Consider the following 18,911-nt stretch of genomic DNA (forward strand, 5'->3'; position numbering starts at 1 on the left):
GAAGTCTCTGGGGCTGTGGGCTGCCTGGGCCTAGGGGGCTGCTGCCGTTGCCGCTGGAAGTAGGGGCGGTTTCGTGGGCGCTGGGGCTCAGGCCAGTTGGGAAGAGGAGTAGAACTGATAATTTTTCAAATCAACTGACTTTTGATATTTTCACAAAAAGTATTTTTTTAGGGTGATAAATACATTGCCGGGCTGGAGAACAGTACAGGGTTAAGGCCCTTGCCATGCAAGCAAACCTGGTTTGATCCTTGGCACTGTACACAAACCACCTCCGGCTCAGCCGTACAAACTCATTTATTGGCCTTGCGTCAGAGACCCATAAATAAATCTTGAAAGAGATCAAAATCCGCAGTTAATCTTGGACCCATGCAAGGTCGAACACCAAGCTGATCCGCACCAGGGTAGATTGGAGGAGGGGTACGGATCAGCTTGGTGCCCATCCAAACAGAACCCCCTGGCAGCTGCTTGCTCCCACAATCCAAAATCTGCTATGTCCCTGGCCGGACTCCACTGTTTAGGGATGAGCCTCACTGAAATATTAATCTGCCGAAAATTCAGGTATGTGGTTTTGTGACTGAAATCTCCAGGCTTTCTCAAGGTTGGGATGGACTACCTACCCCCATCTTTATGTACTTCCAGAAGCCCCGGCAGTCACATCCACATCCCAAAGCCACCACCCAGTTTTAAAAAAAAAGTTACTCCAGCTGTGCCTTCCTGATAAAAATACTGAAAGCCCTGAACAAACACGATGACCTCTAAGTACCTGTATTGCAAACCATAATGTACAAATGGAGAGCAAGAGAGAAAGAAGGTGATTGCCACAGAGGCAGGTGGGGTGCGGGGGAGAGATGGGGGGGTGGGGAAACTGGGGACATTGCTGGTGGAAAATGTACACTGATGGAAGGATGGGTATTGGAACATTGTATGATTGAAACCCAATTATGAATAGTTTTGTAATGGTCTATCTCATGGTGATTTAATTAAATAAAAATAAAGAAGTGAACTTCTTTGGCAAACCAAGCAACAAACCTGAGGCAAACTTGATAGAAATCTTTATTGGTTCTGGGCTGTAGCAGTAGTACAGTGGGAAGGGAGTTTGCCTTGCATGAGACTGACCTGGGTTTGATTCCCAGCATCCCATATGGTACCCTGAGCACTGCCAGGAGTAATTCCTGAGTGCAGAGCCAGGAGTAACCCCTGTGCATCGCTGGGTGTGACCAGAAAAGAAAAAAAAGAGAAATCTTTATTGGTTCAACCCTTATACATTCAAGGGATTTTAAGTTTTAATAACAGCATACCCAAGGAATTAGCATATATATATATACATATATACATTTTTTTCCTTTTCTATAAAGAACAACACTTTAGGGAGAAGTTGTTTAATTTTCATTATAGTATTTAAGAATAATAAATATAATTTCCCCCTTTATGTGTGGGTAATTATTTTAGTGTGCTAAAAATTTGAGTGAGAAAGTTTTGATAAACACAAAATATTCAGACAGTCCCAGGAGACATTCCCCAAACAACTCAGAAATGAAGGTGCATACTGTCTGAGCCTTTAATGGTTCATAAAAAATGTGTTAGTGGCAAATGAAAATATTATACAAACAAAATGGCACCCTAAACAGGACCAGGAGTGGAGATCCTCTGTCTGTTTCCCCCCAAGTCTCTGAGCACCCAGGGTTCACGCCCATAAGCCACCTCCTGCCGGCCCCAGATAATTTCATCACCAGCCATTATCCAGATCACATGACTTTTTCTCCAGGAAGAGAGCAACATGACGCCCACCATAGCCATGCCACCAGACTCTGTGCCAGGCTGTCTCACTCGGGGCACCCTGGAGGAGGGTGAGTAAGAGCCCTCCCCGCCCCAAGGGACCCAGCCCTGGCAATCGAGAACCTCCAGAACCCAACCTCCACCACGCTCAAGGCCGCTCCCCATACGCTTGAGCCAAGCCTCACTATGAGTGAACATATTCCTGGACCATGTTGCCACAAATGTCACAAATGCAGCTGTGTAACACATCATAAGACACTCCCTACCATTTTCCATAAGTACTACACTACATTTGATGGGATTCAAATAATAGGCAACCAATCATAGAAATATATATGTATATGTATATATGAATATACACATACTTTCAGATACATACGAAAGCTCACATCACTCAACCTTTAACAACATGTTAAAGAATATCTTAATGGCCCTTGTCAAAATAGAACAATCTTCACACTGTTTCCTCTATGGATACTTTTTTTGTAGCATTTTCAGCAGTTTTTCATAACAGACGACACAAAATATATTATTTCGGTTGTGCTTTGGGACCGGGATTGGGGTCTGGAATGGAAACACCCCAAATTTGGTGGTGGAATGTGTAATGGTGACAGGATTGGTGTTCGAATATTAAATGTAATTAAATATTGTGAACTAGCTTATAAAATAAAAAAAATAAAAAAACAACAAAAACAAAAAACAAAAATAGCACCCTATTGAAGGGAAGAAGATATTTGTAAATCATACCTAGGACAATGGATAGTATTTAAAATACATATAAAAATTCATAAAAGTCAACAACCACAAAATATCCCAATCAGAAAATGAGAAGATGGGTCAGAGAGATAGCTCAATGGGCGGATCACAAGCTTTGCAAATAGGAGGTCTGTATTTGATGCAATTCCAATAGATATATGCATCCCCCTGTTTTTTTTTTAAGATTTACAATAGTTTAGAGTTGCAAACATCTTAAGGGTCAATTACCATTTTACTGGATAAAGAAGATGTATTAGATATACACAACAGATATTTCAGCTGTTAAAAAAGAGGAAATTCTACCTTTTGCAATAACATTGATGAATCTAGAGAGTATTGTGTTCAGTAAAATAAGAGAGATAAACACTAAATGATTTTACTCACACATGGTATACAAAGGAATAAACAAAAAACAAAGTAAAAAAAATAACCTTTTAGATTATAAGGCAAAATTAGTGGTTATAGAAGCAAAGCCAGAAGAACAGTAGGTAAATTGGATAAAAGGGGTCAACTGCATGGTAACAGCTAGTGGTGAACATATATATATATATATTCACATATATATATGCGTGTGTGTATGTATATGTATATATGTATATATATATGTGTGTGTGTTATGTGTTTTGATTTGTAGTGATGTACAACTGAAACTTAAACAGTCTAATAAACCAGTGCTATCTCAATTCAAACATTATTCCATTGGTGACAGGAAGTTGGCTGTAAGCACTGGAGTGCATGTTTTTCATTGGGGAACTCCAGCTCAATCTCTGGCACTACACAGATACCCATGCACTGTGACTCTGACACTCCTCCCCCCCAAAATTAAAAAATATGTAAGCATAGAGAAAATGAGAAAGCAGATGTGTTAAAAGCATGAACTGTTGGTGAAATGGGACAGTTTCATTCAGTTTTGTGAAAGTTCTTTGTGCTACTTTGGTAAGCACAAAGTAAGTTTTAAAATGTTGGGCCATGCAGACCAATGGGATAGAGCTGAATGTCCTGACACAGACCATCAAATATATGATCACTTAATCTTTGATAAGGAAGCAAGAAATATGAAGTGGAACAAGGAAAACTCTTTAACAAGTGTTGTTGGGAAAACTAGACAGCCACACATTAAAAAAAAAAAAAGAACTCAAGCCTATTCCAGATGGAATCCTGGTGACCAAGAGCTTCCACAAGCAAGGCCCAGGTATGTGGGTGCCAGGACTAAGTCTCCATGCCGCATGGCAGCAGAGGCACCGGGTGGTCCCTCCCCGGCTCCCCACCTGCTTGTCAGTCTGGTTGTCACCCCGACAATGTGCCTCTGGACGCCATCTTAGCGCACCAACAGCCCTGGTCCAGAGATGCCCAACTGAATCCAAAATGGAGTAGTGCCCTACAAAAATATCTCTGGAAACTAACCATTTACAATCTAGAATTCCAGAATCACGCAGCCACGGCACCCAAGATATTCAAAATGAGCTATAGAAAATAAACGATCTAGTATCTGCCCCTGGCAGACAGGCTTGAATGATAGTGGGAAAATTCAAGCAAAACATGATGCCCCAAAATAAAGAGAGAGTATTGGGAAAACTGCCTGCCATGGAGGCAGGGTGAGGACTGGGATAGGGGAAGGGTATATACGGCGATACTGGTGGTGGAAAGTGTGCATTGGTGGAGGGATGGGTGTTCGATCATTATATGGCTGAATCTCCAACATGAAAGCTTTGTAACTGTATCTCACAGTTGGAGTTCATGCCTAATTCAAACAGCTTAATTAATGGCTGAGTAAATAGCAGTATCCCTACATTTAAACAACTGAACTCAGACCTCTCTTTTACAACATGCACAAAAGTCAGATCAAAATAGATTAAAGGATCATTGTATAATTGAAACCCAAGCACAAAAATGTGTAAGTCTGCAACTGTACCTCATGATGTCTCACTATTAAAATTTTTTTAATTAAAAAAATAGATTAAAGGCCTCAACAACAGATCCAAATCCATAATGTATATGGAAGAAAATGTAGGCAAAACCCACTATGACGTTGAAGCTAAAGTCATCTTCAAAGATGAAAGACCACTGAAGCAAGTGGAAACAAAGATAAACAGGACAACATTAAACTAAGAAGCTTCTGTACCTCAAAAGAAACAGTGACCTAGATACAAAGACAGCCTACAGAATGGGTAAGGAATTCACCCAAAACCCTTCTGATAAGGGGTTAATATCAAAGATATATAAGGCACTGGTTGAACTTTACAAGAAAAAAATCCAATTCCATTAAAAAATGGGGAGAAGAAATGAACAAAAACTTTTTCAAAGAATAAATTCAGATGGCCAAAAGGCATATGAAAAAATGCTCTTCATCACTAATCATCAGGAAGATGAAAATTAAAACAATAACGAGCTATCATCTCACACCACAGAGACTGGCACACATCCAAAAGAACAAGAACAACCAGTGCTGGCATAGATGTGGGGAGAAAGGGACTTTCCTTCATTGTTGGTGGAAATGCCAACTGGTCCAACTTCTTTGGAAAGCAATATGGACATTTCTCAAAAAATTAGAAATTGAGCTTCCATTTGACCCAGAAATACCACTTCTGGGAATATACCCTGGGGCCCCCAAAACACACAGCAGAAATACCAACTGCACTTCTATGTTCATGGCAGCACTATTCACAATAGCCAGAATCTGGAAACAAACTGATTGCCCAAGAACAGACAAGTGGATAAAGAAACTTTGGCACATCTATACAATAGAATACTACACAGCAGTTCGGAAAAATGAAGTCATGAAATTTGCCTATAAATGGACAGACATGGAGAGTATCATGCTGAGTGAAATGAGTCAAAAGGAGAGGGACAGATAAAGAATAACTGCATTCATTTGTGGGATATAGAAGCAACAATGTGAAACTAATATTCAAGGCCAGGGACAACAGGAGCCTGAAGACTGGTCAATGGTGGGAAGTTACCACAAGTGTTTGGGGGGACAGAGGGTAGGTAAGGCAGAGAATTAGTATGACAATAATAGCTGAAAATTATCACTATGGACAAGAACTGAGTGTTAAAAGTAGGTAAAGTGATATACAGTATAACTTTTCAGTATCTGTACTGCAAACCATAATGCTGAAAACGAGAGAGAGAGAGAGACAGGGAGAGAGAGGAGAGTGAGAGAGAAGAGAGAGGCACTTCCTATAGAGGCAGGCTGCCAGAGAAAGAGGTAGTTGAGGGGTGGTGGGAGGGAAACGGGGGACATGGGTGCTAGGAAATGTACATTGGTGGCTGGTGGAGGCATGGGTGTTGAAATATTGTATGATTGAAACCCAACCATGAATAGCTTTGTAATGTTCTACCCTACAGTGATTCAGTTAAAAAATATTGGGCCAGAGAGATAGTACACAATGGCTAGGGCATATGCTTTGTACACAGTTGATGTGGATTCGATCTCTGGCAGGACCTATGGCCCCCTAGGAGAGATTCAGAGAGCAGAAACAGGAGTAATCTCTGAGAACCTCTATGTGTATCCCCAAACAAAAACAAAATAAAAAGTTCTGGGCCAAAGTGATAGTTCAAAGAGCTGAGTGCAGGTTTGCGTTTGGGAGGGCTGGGTTGGTCCCTGACAAAGCAAGTTTCCTGGAGCAGCTGTCTGTGGTGTAGCCCAAGCAAGTGCCTTCCCAGGCAGAAAAAAAAAAAACAAAAAGTTGTCATTTGTTAGGAATACCACTTGCTATACAATTTCAAGGAAAAAGTAAAATTTCCCAATATGATCTTTAGCATAACTCAGTACAGTTAGTATAGCTGAAATATTTCTTACAATGATTGGAGTTCCTCTCACTAGCATGCCAGACCTGCAGAGCAGGGGAAAATTGCTCTCAGCAGGGCTTCTGTTCCTCCTCACTATTCTGGCATACATGCTTTAGGGCCCCAAAGTGGGTTTCTCACTGGGGAAATGTCTTTTGCCTAAATGACAAATTCTCTCAGCACCATTCCAGGGCCAGATGAGTGGCAACTTGCCTTTCATCACTCCATGACAAGAACATCTGTTTATCCTTGAGGAGGGGACCAAACCCTTTGTCCAATCACAAATGGCCTTGTTTTTATTTTATTTGGTTTTTTTTGGGGGGGGGCACACCTGGTGATGTTCAAGGGTTATTTCTGACTCTGCACTCAGGAATTATTCCTGGCAGTGCTCAGAGCAACTATATGGGATACCGAGGATCAAACCTGGCTTGGTTGCATGCAAGGCAAATGACCTACCACTCTACTATCTCTCTAGCTCCGAACATAGGCCCTTCTTGGCCAGTCCTCTTTCTCCCTTCATTCTTTCTGTTCTTCATGGTTTCCTACCTGCTTTCCCAACCCACTTCCAATAGCTCCCTACAGTCACATCTCACAGATGTGTTTATAAGTTTGTCATCTCCATGGACTATAAGTTCTCTGAGAAAATATAGTGCTCTTTGCATTCATATCCTATCCTTAGACATGTTTTTGGGGACATAGAGGAACTAACGTGCCTTCTTCCATTCTCAAAAATATCTTTCAAAACTTGGTTTTGGCCAAAAAGTCTTTGGGATCATCAATGTTAATCCACTAATGACTGCTGTCCACTGGCCATTTGATTATAAATTTTTTTACTGAGAAGAAAGTCAGGGAAGAAAAGTTCCCTCTGTGCCCCCCTGCCAGAGTCCCGTCACAACTAAGAAATCAACAAACTTAGAAAGAATCAGTGGCTGCCTACTAGCTCCCTTCCTTCCTGCTGCCATTTCCGCAGCTGGAATAATAAGACAAGATGGCCCGTGTTGCCCCATGAGTATCATATTTCCCACATACACCATGTTTTCATCTATGAAATCAGCATGGTGGTCTGGAACCTAAGCCACAGGAGTCAGCACTTCCTGGAAACTTCAGAAAAGCAGGGGAGAAGCACTTAGACAAGGAAAAAAATTATTACATCTCATTAAAATATTTTTTAGGGTTAAAAATGTTAAAGGAAGGTATGGATGGATAGCACAGCAGGCAAGATACTTGCCTTGCATGCAGCCGCTCGTGTTTGATCCCCAACACCACAAAGAGAACTCTGCGCCCTGCCAGGAGCAATCCCTGCACACCCTTAGGTAAGGCCCCCAAACCAAAATTAATAATGAAATAAACCAGTCGAGAGGCAAGTATTGTACTAGGATATTTAAGTATTGTACTATTGTACCTCACGGCAGAGCTTGGCAAGCTCCCCGTGGCGTATTCATATGCCAAAACAGTAACAATAAGTCTCACAATGGAGATGTTACAGGTGCCCGCTTGAGCAAATCGACGAACCATGGGAGAACAGTGCTACAGTGCTACTATCGTACAGCAGATAGGGTGTTTACCTTGCAGGTAGCCAATCTGGGTTCAATCTCCAGCACCCCATATAGGCCCCTGAGCACTGCCAGGAATGACCCCTAAGTTCAGAGCCAGGAATAAGCCATAAGCACTGCGAGATGTGACCACCAAACAACAACAAAAACAATCAAAAATCCAACAGAGATCTTGCAAATACAGGTGAGCAAATGCAGGGCCTTGGACAACCTGCAGCTAAGGGGAAGCACAGAATGAAAGGGCAAGACAGAGACAGGCAGAGACAGTGAGAGGAGGAAGAAGAAAGTGAGTTACAGACTATGAAACTCTGTTATCAAGACTTTTGAAAATTACAGAGGACTGGAGAGATTGTACAGCGGATAAGGTGCTTGCCTTGCATGTGTCCAGCCTGGGTTAGATCCCTGGCAGTTCCCTGAGCCTGACCAGGAGTGATTCCTACATGCAGAACCAGGAGGAAGCCTTGAGCATAACCAGGTGTGACCCCAAAACTAAAAAAAAAAATAAAAAAAGAAAGAAAAGAAAATTATGTATCCTCTAATAGACTGAAGCAGGGGAAAAAAGCATCTCTCAATAAAAATACAAAATTTGAAAGTCAAAGAAGAAAACAAAAGGAACATCTAACTGAAAATAGGTAGAAAAAGAGGAGAGGCCTGGAGTGTGAGGCTGCTGGGAGAAGCCTGTCCGGAGGTGGCCCGAGAGGGCTTTCACAGTGGTGCTCCGTGGACACATGAGGATGGGGGGCACAGAGCAGCTGGGGCTGCCAGTCACTAGCCCCTTCCCCACCCCTGTCGGGATATTGGAGACACTCCCCAGGCAGGCCATGAGGCATGAGAAAGCAGGACTTGGGGACACCAGTAGGGCTGGGTGAGATTGGCCAGACACCCAGTCCCAAGCCAGCTCCAGAGCTGTCTCTGTAGTTGACGACAGCGACACTAGTTTAGAAGCTTCTCTTGTGCTGTCCCTGCTTCAGGTACTAATGCATATGACATTCCTAACACCCCTGGTGGCGGGGTACTCAGGCAGGAGCACTGCTCTCTGGGTGCTGCTGCTCCAGAGTCTTACCTGAGACAGGGATGCAGCATGCTTCACACACTCGAGAACACCCATCAGGGGCTCTGAAGCATTGTGCTCACCTCCAGGCCCCACACCCACTCCCGAAGCTTGGTGCCAGCTTTTGTCTCCTGAGGCCTCTGTCCTTTCCGGGGAACAAGCCCCCCAGCTGGTGGTTTGGGACCCAGCACCCACAGCAACACCCCAAGGCCTGCCTCAACCCATGGGGGAGTGACCCAAGGCGCCTCACCTCCTCAAGGTCACGTGGACAGATCTTAGCTTCAGAACTGCCGTGGAGTACACAGCAGCACCCCCCCCCCCCCCCGCCACACACACACACACACACACACACACATCTCCCCATCTCCCACTTGTTCATGTTTCTTTTTTTTTCTTTTCAAACACATTAAAGCATGATGTCCAAGGGCAAAGAACAGGATGGTTGCTTTAGAGAGGAACAGAATCTCCTCTAGCATGGGAGTGTTCGTTTACTGCTGTGCTGTGTGGGTGAGGCCTTCTCTGTGCCTGTGCCCTGTCCCCACCCACCCACAGCTCCTCAGCAAGGGGACAAAAGATTCCCTTAGATGCCAAATGAACAAGCACTCAGAGGGGTTTTGTCATGTGCCCAGCCCAACCAAGGACAGCGCCACTGTGAGAAGGAGTGGAGCTTGCTTCTCCACATGCCGATGCCAGCAGCCGCCATTCTCCCACGCTGCTGAGCCTCAGACAGTGGCCCACCCATTGTGGGGGCTTCAGTCTGGGGCATGCAGGGAGCTCCATCCTGTCACTTCATTACCCTCCCACCCCCTTCCTTCCACAATTCCCCCAATGCTGCTGCCTAGAGCTCCGGTGTCTCAGTGCCAGCTAAGCAGTACATTGCATGGCCCAAACACTGACCAGTCAACATCACAGAGCAAGCTGAGTATTGCTGGGAGCGATTCTGGGGAGGCCTTCCCCTCAAATAAAAATATAAAAAACACAGGGAAGGCCACTAACGTGGCTTCTGGAATGTTCGCAAGGACACAGACAGGAGCAGCTGGAAGTCTCTGAGTCCTTTTTGGACGAATTCATCTGCCCTCCCAGGAGCTGACCCAGGCGTCCCTGCCCTGCCTCTGCCCTGCTTCCACTTTGCCAAGTGGCAGGGCAATGGCTGCGGCCACATTTTTAGACCACTGTGGAACTATGCTAAGCAGGCCTTATTTCTCCCCACGAAGACGTGCTAGCAGTGAGGTAGGCTGCACCCTCTGGCCTGATACGTAAATCATACAGATAAATTCTGTGCTGATGTAATTCTACTAGAACGTCAACTTGGGAATATCTGGGTTGATGGCACTGATCAATAGATCAGAATGCTTTCACATTTCTTGTTCAGTTGTATCCTCTACCCCTTAAAAAAAAACCCTAGCAAAACACAATTGGAAACACACAAATATCTACATTTTAAAAGAAAAAATTAAGTAAATTAATTCCAAACAATAAGAGATTTGTTGTTGTTGTTGTTGTTTTCTGGCGGGACTTAAGATGTGCAGGGTTGCCAGGGAAGCCATGATAGTTTTCCTATGTTATAAATGATCACGTGATTCATACGTGTCCAACCATCACGTAAAACTTTATTCTCCATCACTTCATATGTAAAAGAGCTGTATGACAAGTCGTGGTAGAAACCAGTGTGTGGGAGTCCTATCCAGAGCAAAGACAACTAAGGTTTCAGATTTTAACGTAAGAACAAAATGGTGAACAAACAACTGCCAGTTAAACATACCTCCCCACAGCCAACTGTCCAGCTTTCACCTGGATCGCTACAGCTTCCCCCAAACAGTCACCCTACTTAAGTCTTGCCTTGATATAATCCATTCTTCATCCACAACCAGAGTGATCCTGATGAAACACAATCTGATCACACAGTCGTACATCTCAGAACTCTCAGAAAGCTTCCCGGGTCAGTGCAGACTTGCCCAGGAGGACTGGCCAAGTTACGTGGGCTACACCTTGTGATGCTCAGGGCTTATTCCTGGTTCTGAGCTCAGATCACTCCTGGCAGTGCTCGGGGGACTGCACGGGATGCTGGAGCTCAAACAGAGGATGTCGTCCCCACATGCTCTGATATTTTACATGCCATGGAAGTCACCCCTAATGACAGATTCCAAGATTAATTCAGGGGATGCATGTTAACCTGTACAGACATATATTTGAGTTTTAAATTTTGTTTTGTTATGTTTCCATAAATGTTACTATGAAACAGCGTGTGTATGGTTCTGATTTTGAAGCTAAGTTCCAAAAACAAGAGGCTCAGGAAATCATATGTTGTACTGGGGATCCAACCTGGTTGGCTGCATGCAAAGCAAGCACTCACCTGCTATATCATTGCTCTGACCCCTGGCCCCTAATATTTCTGTGACCGCCCTACCAACATTTAGTGTGACAGGCACTAGCCTCTGTTCATGCTGTCCTTTCTGTTACAAGTTAAGATTCCTATAATTCATATGAAATTCAAATGAAGGGGGGAAAAGTATACCCAAATATGATAGTCTTAGAGAAAAATTTTACACCTCTAAGACAAGTTTAGACATTTTATTAAAACAAGCAATCTCATGTAGAATTCTAAATTAATTTTCTTCTATTTTCTTAACGATAGAGCTTTTAAATTAACTTCTAATAATAAGATACGTTTAGTTCAGAAATTATTTTATGTCTATAGGAAATTAAACCTAAAATCCTCAAGAATTCGATTGTGACACTGAAAGACTTTCTTAAGGATTCAATCTCAAATAAGTACTGGATTTAGTAAATTAGTATTCACTTTTAGTAGGTTAAATAAGTTAGCTTAACTGACAAATAATTTAGTTGATCTAGTAACTTAGTAACTTTCATAATATTTACATTTTCTTAAAATAAAAGTAAATTTTCTCCAAATTTACCAAGTATTTAAAAATAGTATAAATTACAGGAGTATTTCAGGGCACTATGGGATAAATATTGCTGAAAAATAAAATGCATATTAAAATTAAAATGGCATTTCAGAAATACATTTAGATGTGTAATTTCCTCATTTATACGTATTGGATTTTTTTATAAATGAACACAACTGCACTTGAATTGAACAAAGACACATGCAATAGAATGATGTAATTTTTTTTTAAATAAAAGCATATGCCGATTCCTAATTTTCTTTCATTTATCAACTTAAGAGTTCTAAAAATTATTTATATATAGCTTTCATGTGTCTAAGTGAATTCATAGATATTCATGAATTCAAAGGAAATGTTTGGAGTCTGGGTGCAGAGTTCAAAGGGCTGGAGTGCATACCATACACTTTGGGCCCGCCTGCAGTGCCATCCCACCACTGCGTGCCCCCCCTCCCCCCAGCACTGCTGGGCCCCAACAGCACTGCAACCTCAGGTCTAAGCATCTAACTGCCAGGCCCATGCAGTGAGGTCAAGTATTATTGGGAATAGCCCCAGGACCTCCTGGACACTGCTTGGGAGGTCATCTTGCATGTAGCCAACCCAGGTTGGATCCCCGGCACCCTATATGGTCCCTGAGACCCACTAAGAGTTATCCCTGAGAGTGAGTGACTTCAAAGCCAAAAAAGTTGGTAAGGGGAAGAAAACCAAAAAATACTCATGAAAACACTTCCACAGATTAGGTGCTTTGATTACCTTGGAGTAATAAAGAAATGATTAATTTCTGAATTGAATATGGGATCCTTCTCATGTATGAGTTTGTTGCAAACAAAAGAACATACATGATTGATTAATACATCAGTACTCTAATTTCTCATTAAAAAGAACTTTGCTTCAAAATCATACATACATATGTTGTTTTATAGTAACATTTATGGAAACATGACAAAACAAAATTAAAAACTCAAATATATGTCTGTACAGGTCAAAATACGTCCCCTGAATTCATCTTGGAATCTGTCATTACGGATGACTTCCATGGCATAGGGGGAGAACACTCTCTATTTCATTTAGCTGAATCAGTATTGTGGCCCACCATCCTACATCCAGCACTTCTCTCTCTCCTGTCCAATCCAACCATTAAAAACACAGTTTGTAAAACAGGATTCCCTACATTCACTTTCTAGCTAAGTTAGTTTACCATATATAATTCTTTTTTTTTCTTTTTGGGTCACACCAAGGGTTGCAAAGGGGTTACTCCTGGCTCATGCACTCAGGAATTACTCCTGACAGTGCTCGGGGGACCATATGGGATACTGGGAATCAAACCTGGGTGGGCCGCGTGCAAGGCAAACGCCCTACCCACCGTGCTATCGCTCCAACCCCTCCTTTTTATAAATTCTAGGGACTTCACTGGTGATAGTGGAATGCGCGCGCGCACACACACACACACACACACACACACACACACACACACACAATCATGGGAAAGGCTTGGAACCAAAGCCTTTCCAAGGAATAATTTTTTCTGCTGTCTTGATACAGAACCTATCCAACAACCAGACTCGGCTATAGAGAAGAAAGGTGAAATTCAGTCAGAGCATGCAAGGACTGGGATCTGCATCTGCTTCCGATGAAGATGTGTTCAAAGCAGGGAAATTGTCCCAAGGCCACTATGTCAAGCAGTGAAGACACTGAAAGGTGATTACTGATCAGCACACATGCACACACATAAATATGCTCTTTTAACACAATCCAATAACTTCCTAAGAAATTTAACTAATACTTTCCCCATGGAAACTTGCTCAACCAAATAATCAACAAAAATTTTTTAAAGAAACATATCTCTACCCAATGAGAAAAGATGAATATTCAAATCATCCATTTGCACAAGCAGTACTGTCATCCAGGGATTAAGAAATCAATCCCAAATACCGGGAATGAAGCGAATTATCTTGCAAATGTTCAGAACAAAGTGATATTATTTATCATGACACACATTCTCTTGTCATTTGATCTGAAGGATAGCATCTTAAGAGTAAACTGAATTTATCCTTTCCCATGGAGGGTATTACATACCATAAAGTACTTATATAATTTATACTTATATTTTTTATTATCTGGGAGATGAACTGCGAATTTAGAAATACATATATATGTACACATAAATACATGCATGCACGCGCGCGCGCAACACACACAGAAAGGAAAAAAGTACTCTCAATATTTCCAAAAAAATGTACTTTACCTTTACACCAATATATTCACAAAAGCCTTTCTTATAACCTCACAGTCCTTAACATTTTATTTTAAAATATTAATTAATTAATTTATTTATTATCTTTTTGGTTCACACCCGGCGATGCTCAGGAGTTATTCCTGGCTCTGCTCTCAGGAATTACTCCTGGTGGTGCTTGAGGGATTATCTGGGATGCTGGGGATTGAACCTGGGTCGATCATGTGCAAGGCAAAAGCACTGCCCGCTGTAGTATTGCTCCAGCCCCAAGTCCCTAATATTTTAAACAAATGTATATATTCTGGTACAGAAGAAAGCAGTACTCTTAAGCTTTGAACGAAGTTACTAATATAGCAATACTGACGGTAATTCTCAGTGAACAACCTTATGACAAGTGCTTCTATTCTGCACATCTCTAGTATTTCAGGAAGTGTTTACTTACTTGGGAATATTCAAAGTCAGTGATAGGTGCTATGCTCTTGATGTAGTCTGATCGAAATTGGTTTTCTGGATTGGCCAGAGGTACTGGAGGGATGATAGTACTCATTGCTGAAACAATTGTCTAAAAAGGGGTAAAGAAAAAAAAACACAGATCAATGTAACACTTGGAATAGCCATGTAGACTGAATCATTGTATCGTTTCTGTTCACTTGGTTTTGGAAAGCAGCCGTGCTTCATTTTTCAAGTAAACACCCATTAGAGAAAAAAAAAAGGTCTTACCACAATAGCATCTTTCACATTTTTCCGAATGTCCAGAATTTTCTGTTTCTTTTCCCTGTATTAGAAGAGGATCACCATTAATTGTAAGTGATTGCCATTAATTGCAATTGCAGTTGCCTTAGTACTGAATTGAACCAGCTGAGTGGGATTCCAGCTCAGCGTGGGTTTAGACTGTTTGGGGGTTTGGGAATTATTTTTTGGTCCCTCAAGGTCAATATTCACTGTCAATAGCTGCCAACATTTCCTTTGAAAAAGGGGACTTTCCCTTTCCTAATTTTTACTATAAACGATCAATCAGGTTACACAATACATGGTCAAACCCTTGAATGCTGCATGCAAAACCGACATGTTTTGAGTGTCCCCTTATGTTGATAGTTGTAAACTATCAACATATGGGTACAGACGCAAATAAATTTTATAGAAAAGTACATACAGTGCGGGGGTGGGGTGCGGGCATACTGGTCCCAAACAAATTATATACAGACCTGTCTGTTAAGTATTGCCAGAACAACCCCTCAAGAATAGCGAATACATTACATTTGATTAGGCAAGTTATGATAATTATTTTTGGATGTAGATGCTACCAGAAGAATCCGGCTAGCTAGACCTGATTCAACAATCCATTTCTATTTTTAAAGGTCTAGCCAAGACCAGATCAAGAGCCAAGCGCTTTGGGGAAGGTTAGGAGAGATGAGCTACCATTCCATGCAGTTTGAACGCAAAACCGAAATCCATGGATGCCTTACTCGGGATTAAATCCATTGACGTGCAGGATCCTCATCTGTTTGACGATGGTGCTCTTCCCTGACTCACCAGCCCCTACGAATGAACAGAACAGAACTCTGTGTGCTGCGGCCAGAGACCCCGACATCGCTCAGCCAGCCCCGACCGAAGGGCCACCCGACCCCGCGCGGGCCTGGCGCTCGGCGCGCCGGCCTTACCCAGCAGCAGCAGGCGGTGGGTGGCCTTGTATGCCAGGCGCTCCTTCTGCAGCTGCTTCTCGATCTTCTTGTTGGCCTCGCGCCGCTCCTTCTCATCGACGCCCTGGTCCTCCGCCGTCTTACTGTTGCCCAAGCACCCCATGCCTGCCCGCTCCGAGGGATGTCAGGCGGTCAGGAGCGCGCCCCAAGCAAGCGCCGCGCGCCTCGGGCCACCGCCTGTCTTCCCGGCTGCTGAAAGAGACGCTCTCGGTGTCGCCGGGTCCGGAGCGCCCGTCCCGCGCCCTCCCCGCCCACCCAAGCCCGCGGCCCGACAGGACGCAGGAAGGCGCGCGCGGTCGGAGCGCTCGGCCGGGAGTGCGAGCATCAGCCCGGGAGCGCCACGGTGACGCGCACGGGGCGCGAGCGAGGTGGAGCCGAGCCCGCCCCGCCCCCGGGGGACCCGGGGGACCGGGGAGGACCCGGGGGGAAGTCGGGGTGGACCCGGGGGAAACCCGGGGGGTACTTGGGGTGGGGACCCGGAGTGGGGACCCGGGGAGCTCGGAGGGATTCGGGGGTGACTAGGGGGACCCGGGGTGACCCGGGGTGAACTCGGGGGGGGACTAAGGGGTACCCGGGGGGGGACCCGAGGGGGACTCTGGGGTGGACCTGGGGGTACCTGCGAGGGACTAGGGAGAACCGGGAGTGACTAGGGGGGATTCGGGGGTAGGACCTGGGGGTACCCGAGGGGGACTAGGGGGGACCCGGGGTGACTAGGAGGATCCGGGGTTCTCGGGAGGGGGAACGGGGGGACCTGGAGGGACTCAGGGTAGACTGTGGAGGATGGGGGAGATTGGGGGCACGGGGGAACGGGGAATACTCGGGAGGACCTCAGAGGGAGACAGAGGGGACGGAACTGGGTGGGGGGGCGGACCCGGGGGAGACCCGGCTGTCCTGCAGGGCAGCGAGGGGCGCGCCGCCGGCTCCGCGCGCTCGGCACCTGTCTGCCGCCCCCTCCAGGACCCAAGCTAAGCCCGGGCCCTGGCGGGTCGCGCCGGAGCCGCCTGCCGGGGGTCGCAGTGGGGCTGTCCTGGAGCTGACCTGCGTGGGGTCCGGCACGCGGGGCCGGGGCCGGGGGGGATCGCGCGGGCGCTATCGGGAGGAGGCCGGCGCCACCTGTCACCGCGCCTCGCGCGCCCACGCCCCGCGCCTCCTGCCGTCACCTCCAGCCCCCGGCTCTCCTCGGCTTTTCTTTGAACAAGCGCTAAGATTTTCTCGAAGGCACCGTGTCTTCGAACTTGTCACTGTCGCCAAGGAGCAAACGAGGGCAAGAGCCGGGTTCTCACCCCCCCCGCCGCGGCCACATTGCTGGACGTGGGGAAGGGGAAGAGAGAGGTGGGGACGCCAGAACGCAGCACTGGACAAAGATCACTTTCGTGCGACTGGGGTCACAGGTCCGTGATCTTCCAGCTTAGAAGACCACGGCTCTGAGCACAATTTATTTCTTTTTAAAAATTTTTATTTTATTTTAGGCACCGTGGTTTACATGAAATATTCCAGCACTACATCTCACCCCCAGGTGTTCACTTCCCTCCACCATTTTCTCAATCTTTTTTTCTGAAAATGTTATTAAATAAAGAACTGTGATTTAAAAGTTGCTGATAGTTGAGTTTTAGGCATACAATGTTCTAGCATCCGTCCCACCACCAGTGTCTCAGGTTCTTTCCTACCAACCACCCCCAAAACCCTTCCAGGCCCTGACAAATTCTTTTCCATGCCTTTGCCTGGCTCTGTCCCCAACTCCCCTCCCCCACCCCATTTTCCCTCAAAACTCACAGGGTTTCTCTCACTTTGCGCTGGCCTGGACATCTTAAGAGAGCAAACTCCACCCCCAGCGGGGGAGGGGGGCCACTGCTCTCTTCTCTCCCTGATCTCTGTGGGGCTCGCAGGTTGAAGTACCACACAAGGCCAGTCTCCTGTCCTCTGCCCCTCTTCTTTCTTCAGCCTTCCACCCCCCCCCCACTTTTTGAGCCTACCAAGGTTTTGTTTATTTTTAAAAATATATTTATTATAATTAATACATGGCAGTCTATTTTGAATGTTTGCTGACAGAACAGCTGAAAGGTGCTTGTGAGGGTACCATGGAGAGAGTTAAGGTCCTTGCCTTGCCGCCCACGGGGGCGGGGGTGTGTGTTAGATATCCAGGGCCCTCTGTGTTCCCTAGAGCACCACCTGAGGTAGCTGGGTGGATCCCAATTTGCTTCTCCCTTTCTGCTGGTCCATTCCGGAAACTTCCAGTATCCATCTGAAACCAACAGAGCGTCTCTCAAATGCACTAAAATATAGACGTTTCCCACTTGGTTAGACTGAGACACTAGCACAAAAGGTAACTTTCTATTGTAGACTTGGGGGCCCTATTTGGAGAGGGAATCCTCTGGCATGCACTCCAATCCTTGAACTATCTAGCTAGTTTCCCAAAGATAGATTTTTACATGTGAGATTTAATCAAGATCTGCTATAAAAGCATGCATGAGGTTAATTTGTCGTAATATATAGTAATTATACGTGTTACAGTAAAGTAGCTTCTACCAGTTATCCAGCGATTGCTGGCACTGAGTTAAATCCTTCCCGTAGAATAATTTGTTTGCAATAATCCTAAAGGAACCTATTGTCACTATTTTACAGAAGCTTAGAGGGGTAAGAGTGCTATATCTGTGCTATAAATGAGGGTTGCACTATTAGACCTGCAGTATGCTTCACCGTACAATGTTAAATGTAATATATTTTAATATATTGCAACGTCTTTATATAGCAATACAAAATGTCTTACAAATTCAAAGCCAATTTGTAATCAGGTTGGATTTGTTAGGTAGGCGCTCAAGACGTTCTCTCTCTCTCTCTCTCTCTCTCTCTCTCTCTCTCTCTCTCTCTCCTTCCCTTTTCAAAACAACAACAACAACAACAGAAAACCACTCGACCTTTTCCCTCGGACTTGGAGACAGATCCCCATTCGATCCGAATCCAGACTCCTGGCTGACTCACCTGCCAAGGCGGGGGCGGAACGCGGGGGAGAGCGGAGCAGGCTGTAGCCCCTGGCAGTGCGAGCATCTGTTGCTAGGCAACGGCAGTGCAGCGCGTCCCCTTTCGCGCAGCGCACACCCACCTGCAGCGGCTCAGGGCGGCCACAGTTGGTCCCGCGCCCACAGAGCT

At 44.9% G+C, this 18,911-nt stretch overlaps 1 protein-coding gene across 2 annotated transcripts in view; it reads right to left on the reverse strand.

The window, feature by feature from the left end:
• GNAL (G protein subunit alpha L) overlaps positions 1-18,911 on the reverse strand; it is a 150,441-nt gene that overhangs the window by 96,233 nt on the left and 35,297 nt on the right. Inside the window, exons 1-4 of one of the 2 annotated variants that reach the window (XM_056137861.1) lie at positions 15,726-16,105; positions 15,531-15,603; positions 14,785-14,839; positions 14,507-14,626 (exon numbers count right to left, since the gene is read on the reverse strand). In XM_056137861.1, the coding sequence (XP_055993836.1) occupies positions 14,507-14,626; positions 14,785-14,839; positions 15,531-15,603; positions 15,726-15,867 (390 nt within the window). In that variant the 5' untranslated portion in view covers positions 15,868-16,105. Of the gene's footprint in view, positions 1-14,506; positions 14,627-14,784; positions 14,840-15,530; positions 15,604-15,725; positions 16,106-18,911 lie in introns of those variants that run through there. The other variant, XM_056137860.1, reaches the window with a different exon arrangement.

Source organism: Sorex fumeus, unplaced genomic scaffold (genome assembly GCF_029834395.1).
Source record: "Sorex fumeus unplaced genomic scaffold, SorFum_2.1 ptg000128l, whole genome shotgun sequence".
Lineage (NCBI taxonomy): Eukaryota > Metazoa > Chordata > Mammalia > Eulipotyphla > Soricidae > Sorex > Sorex fumeus.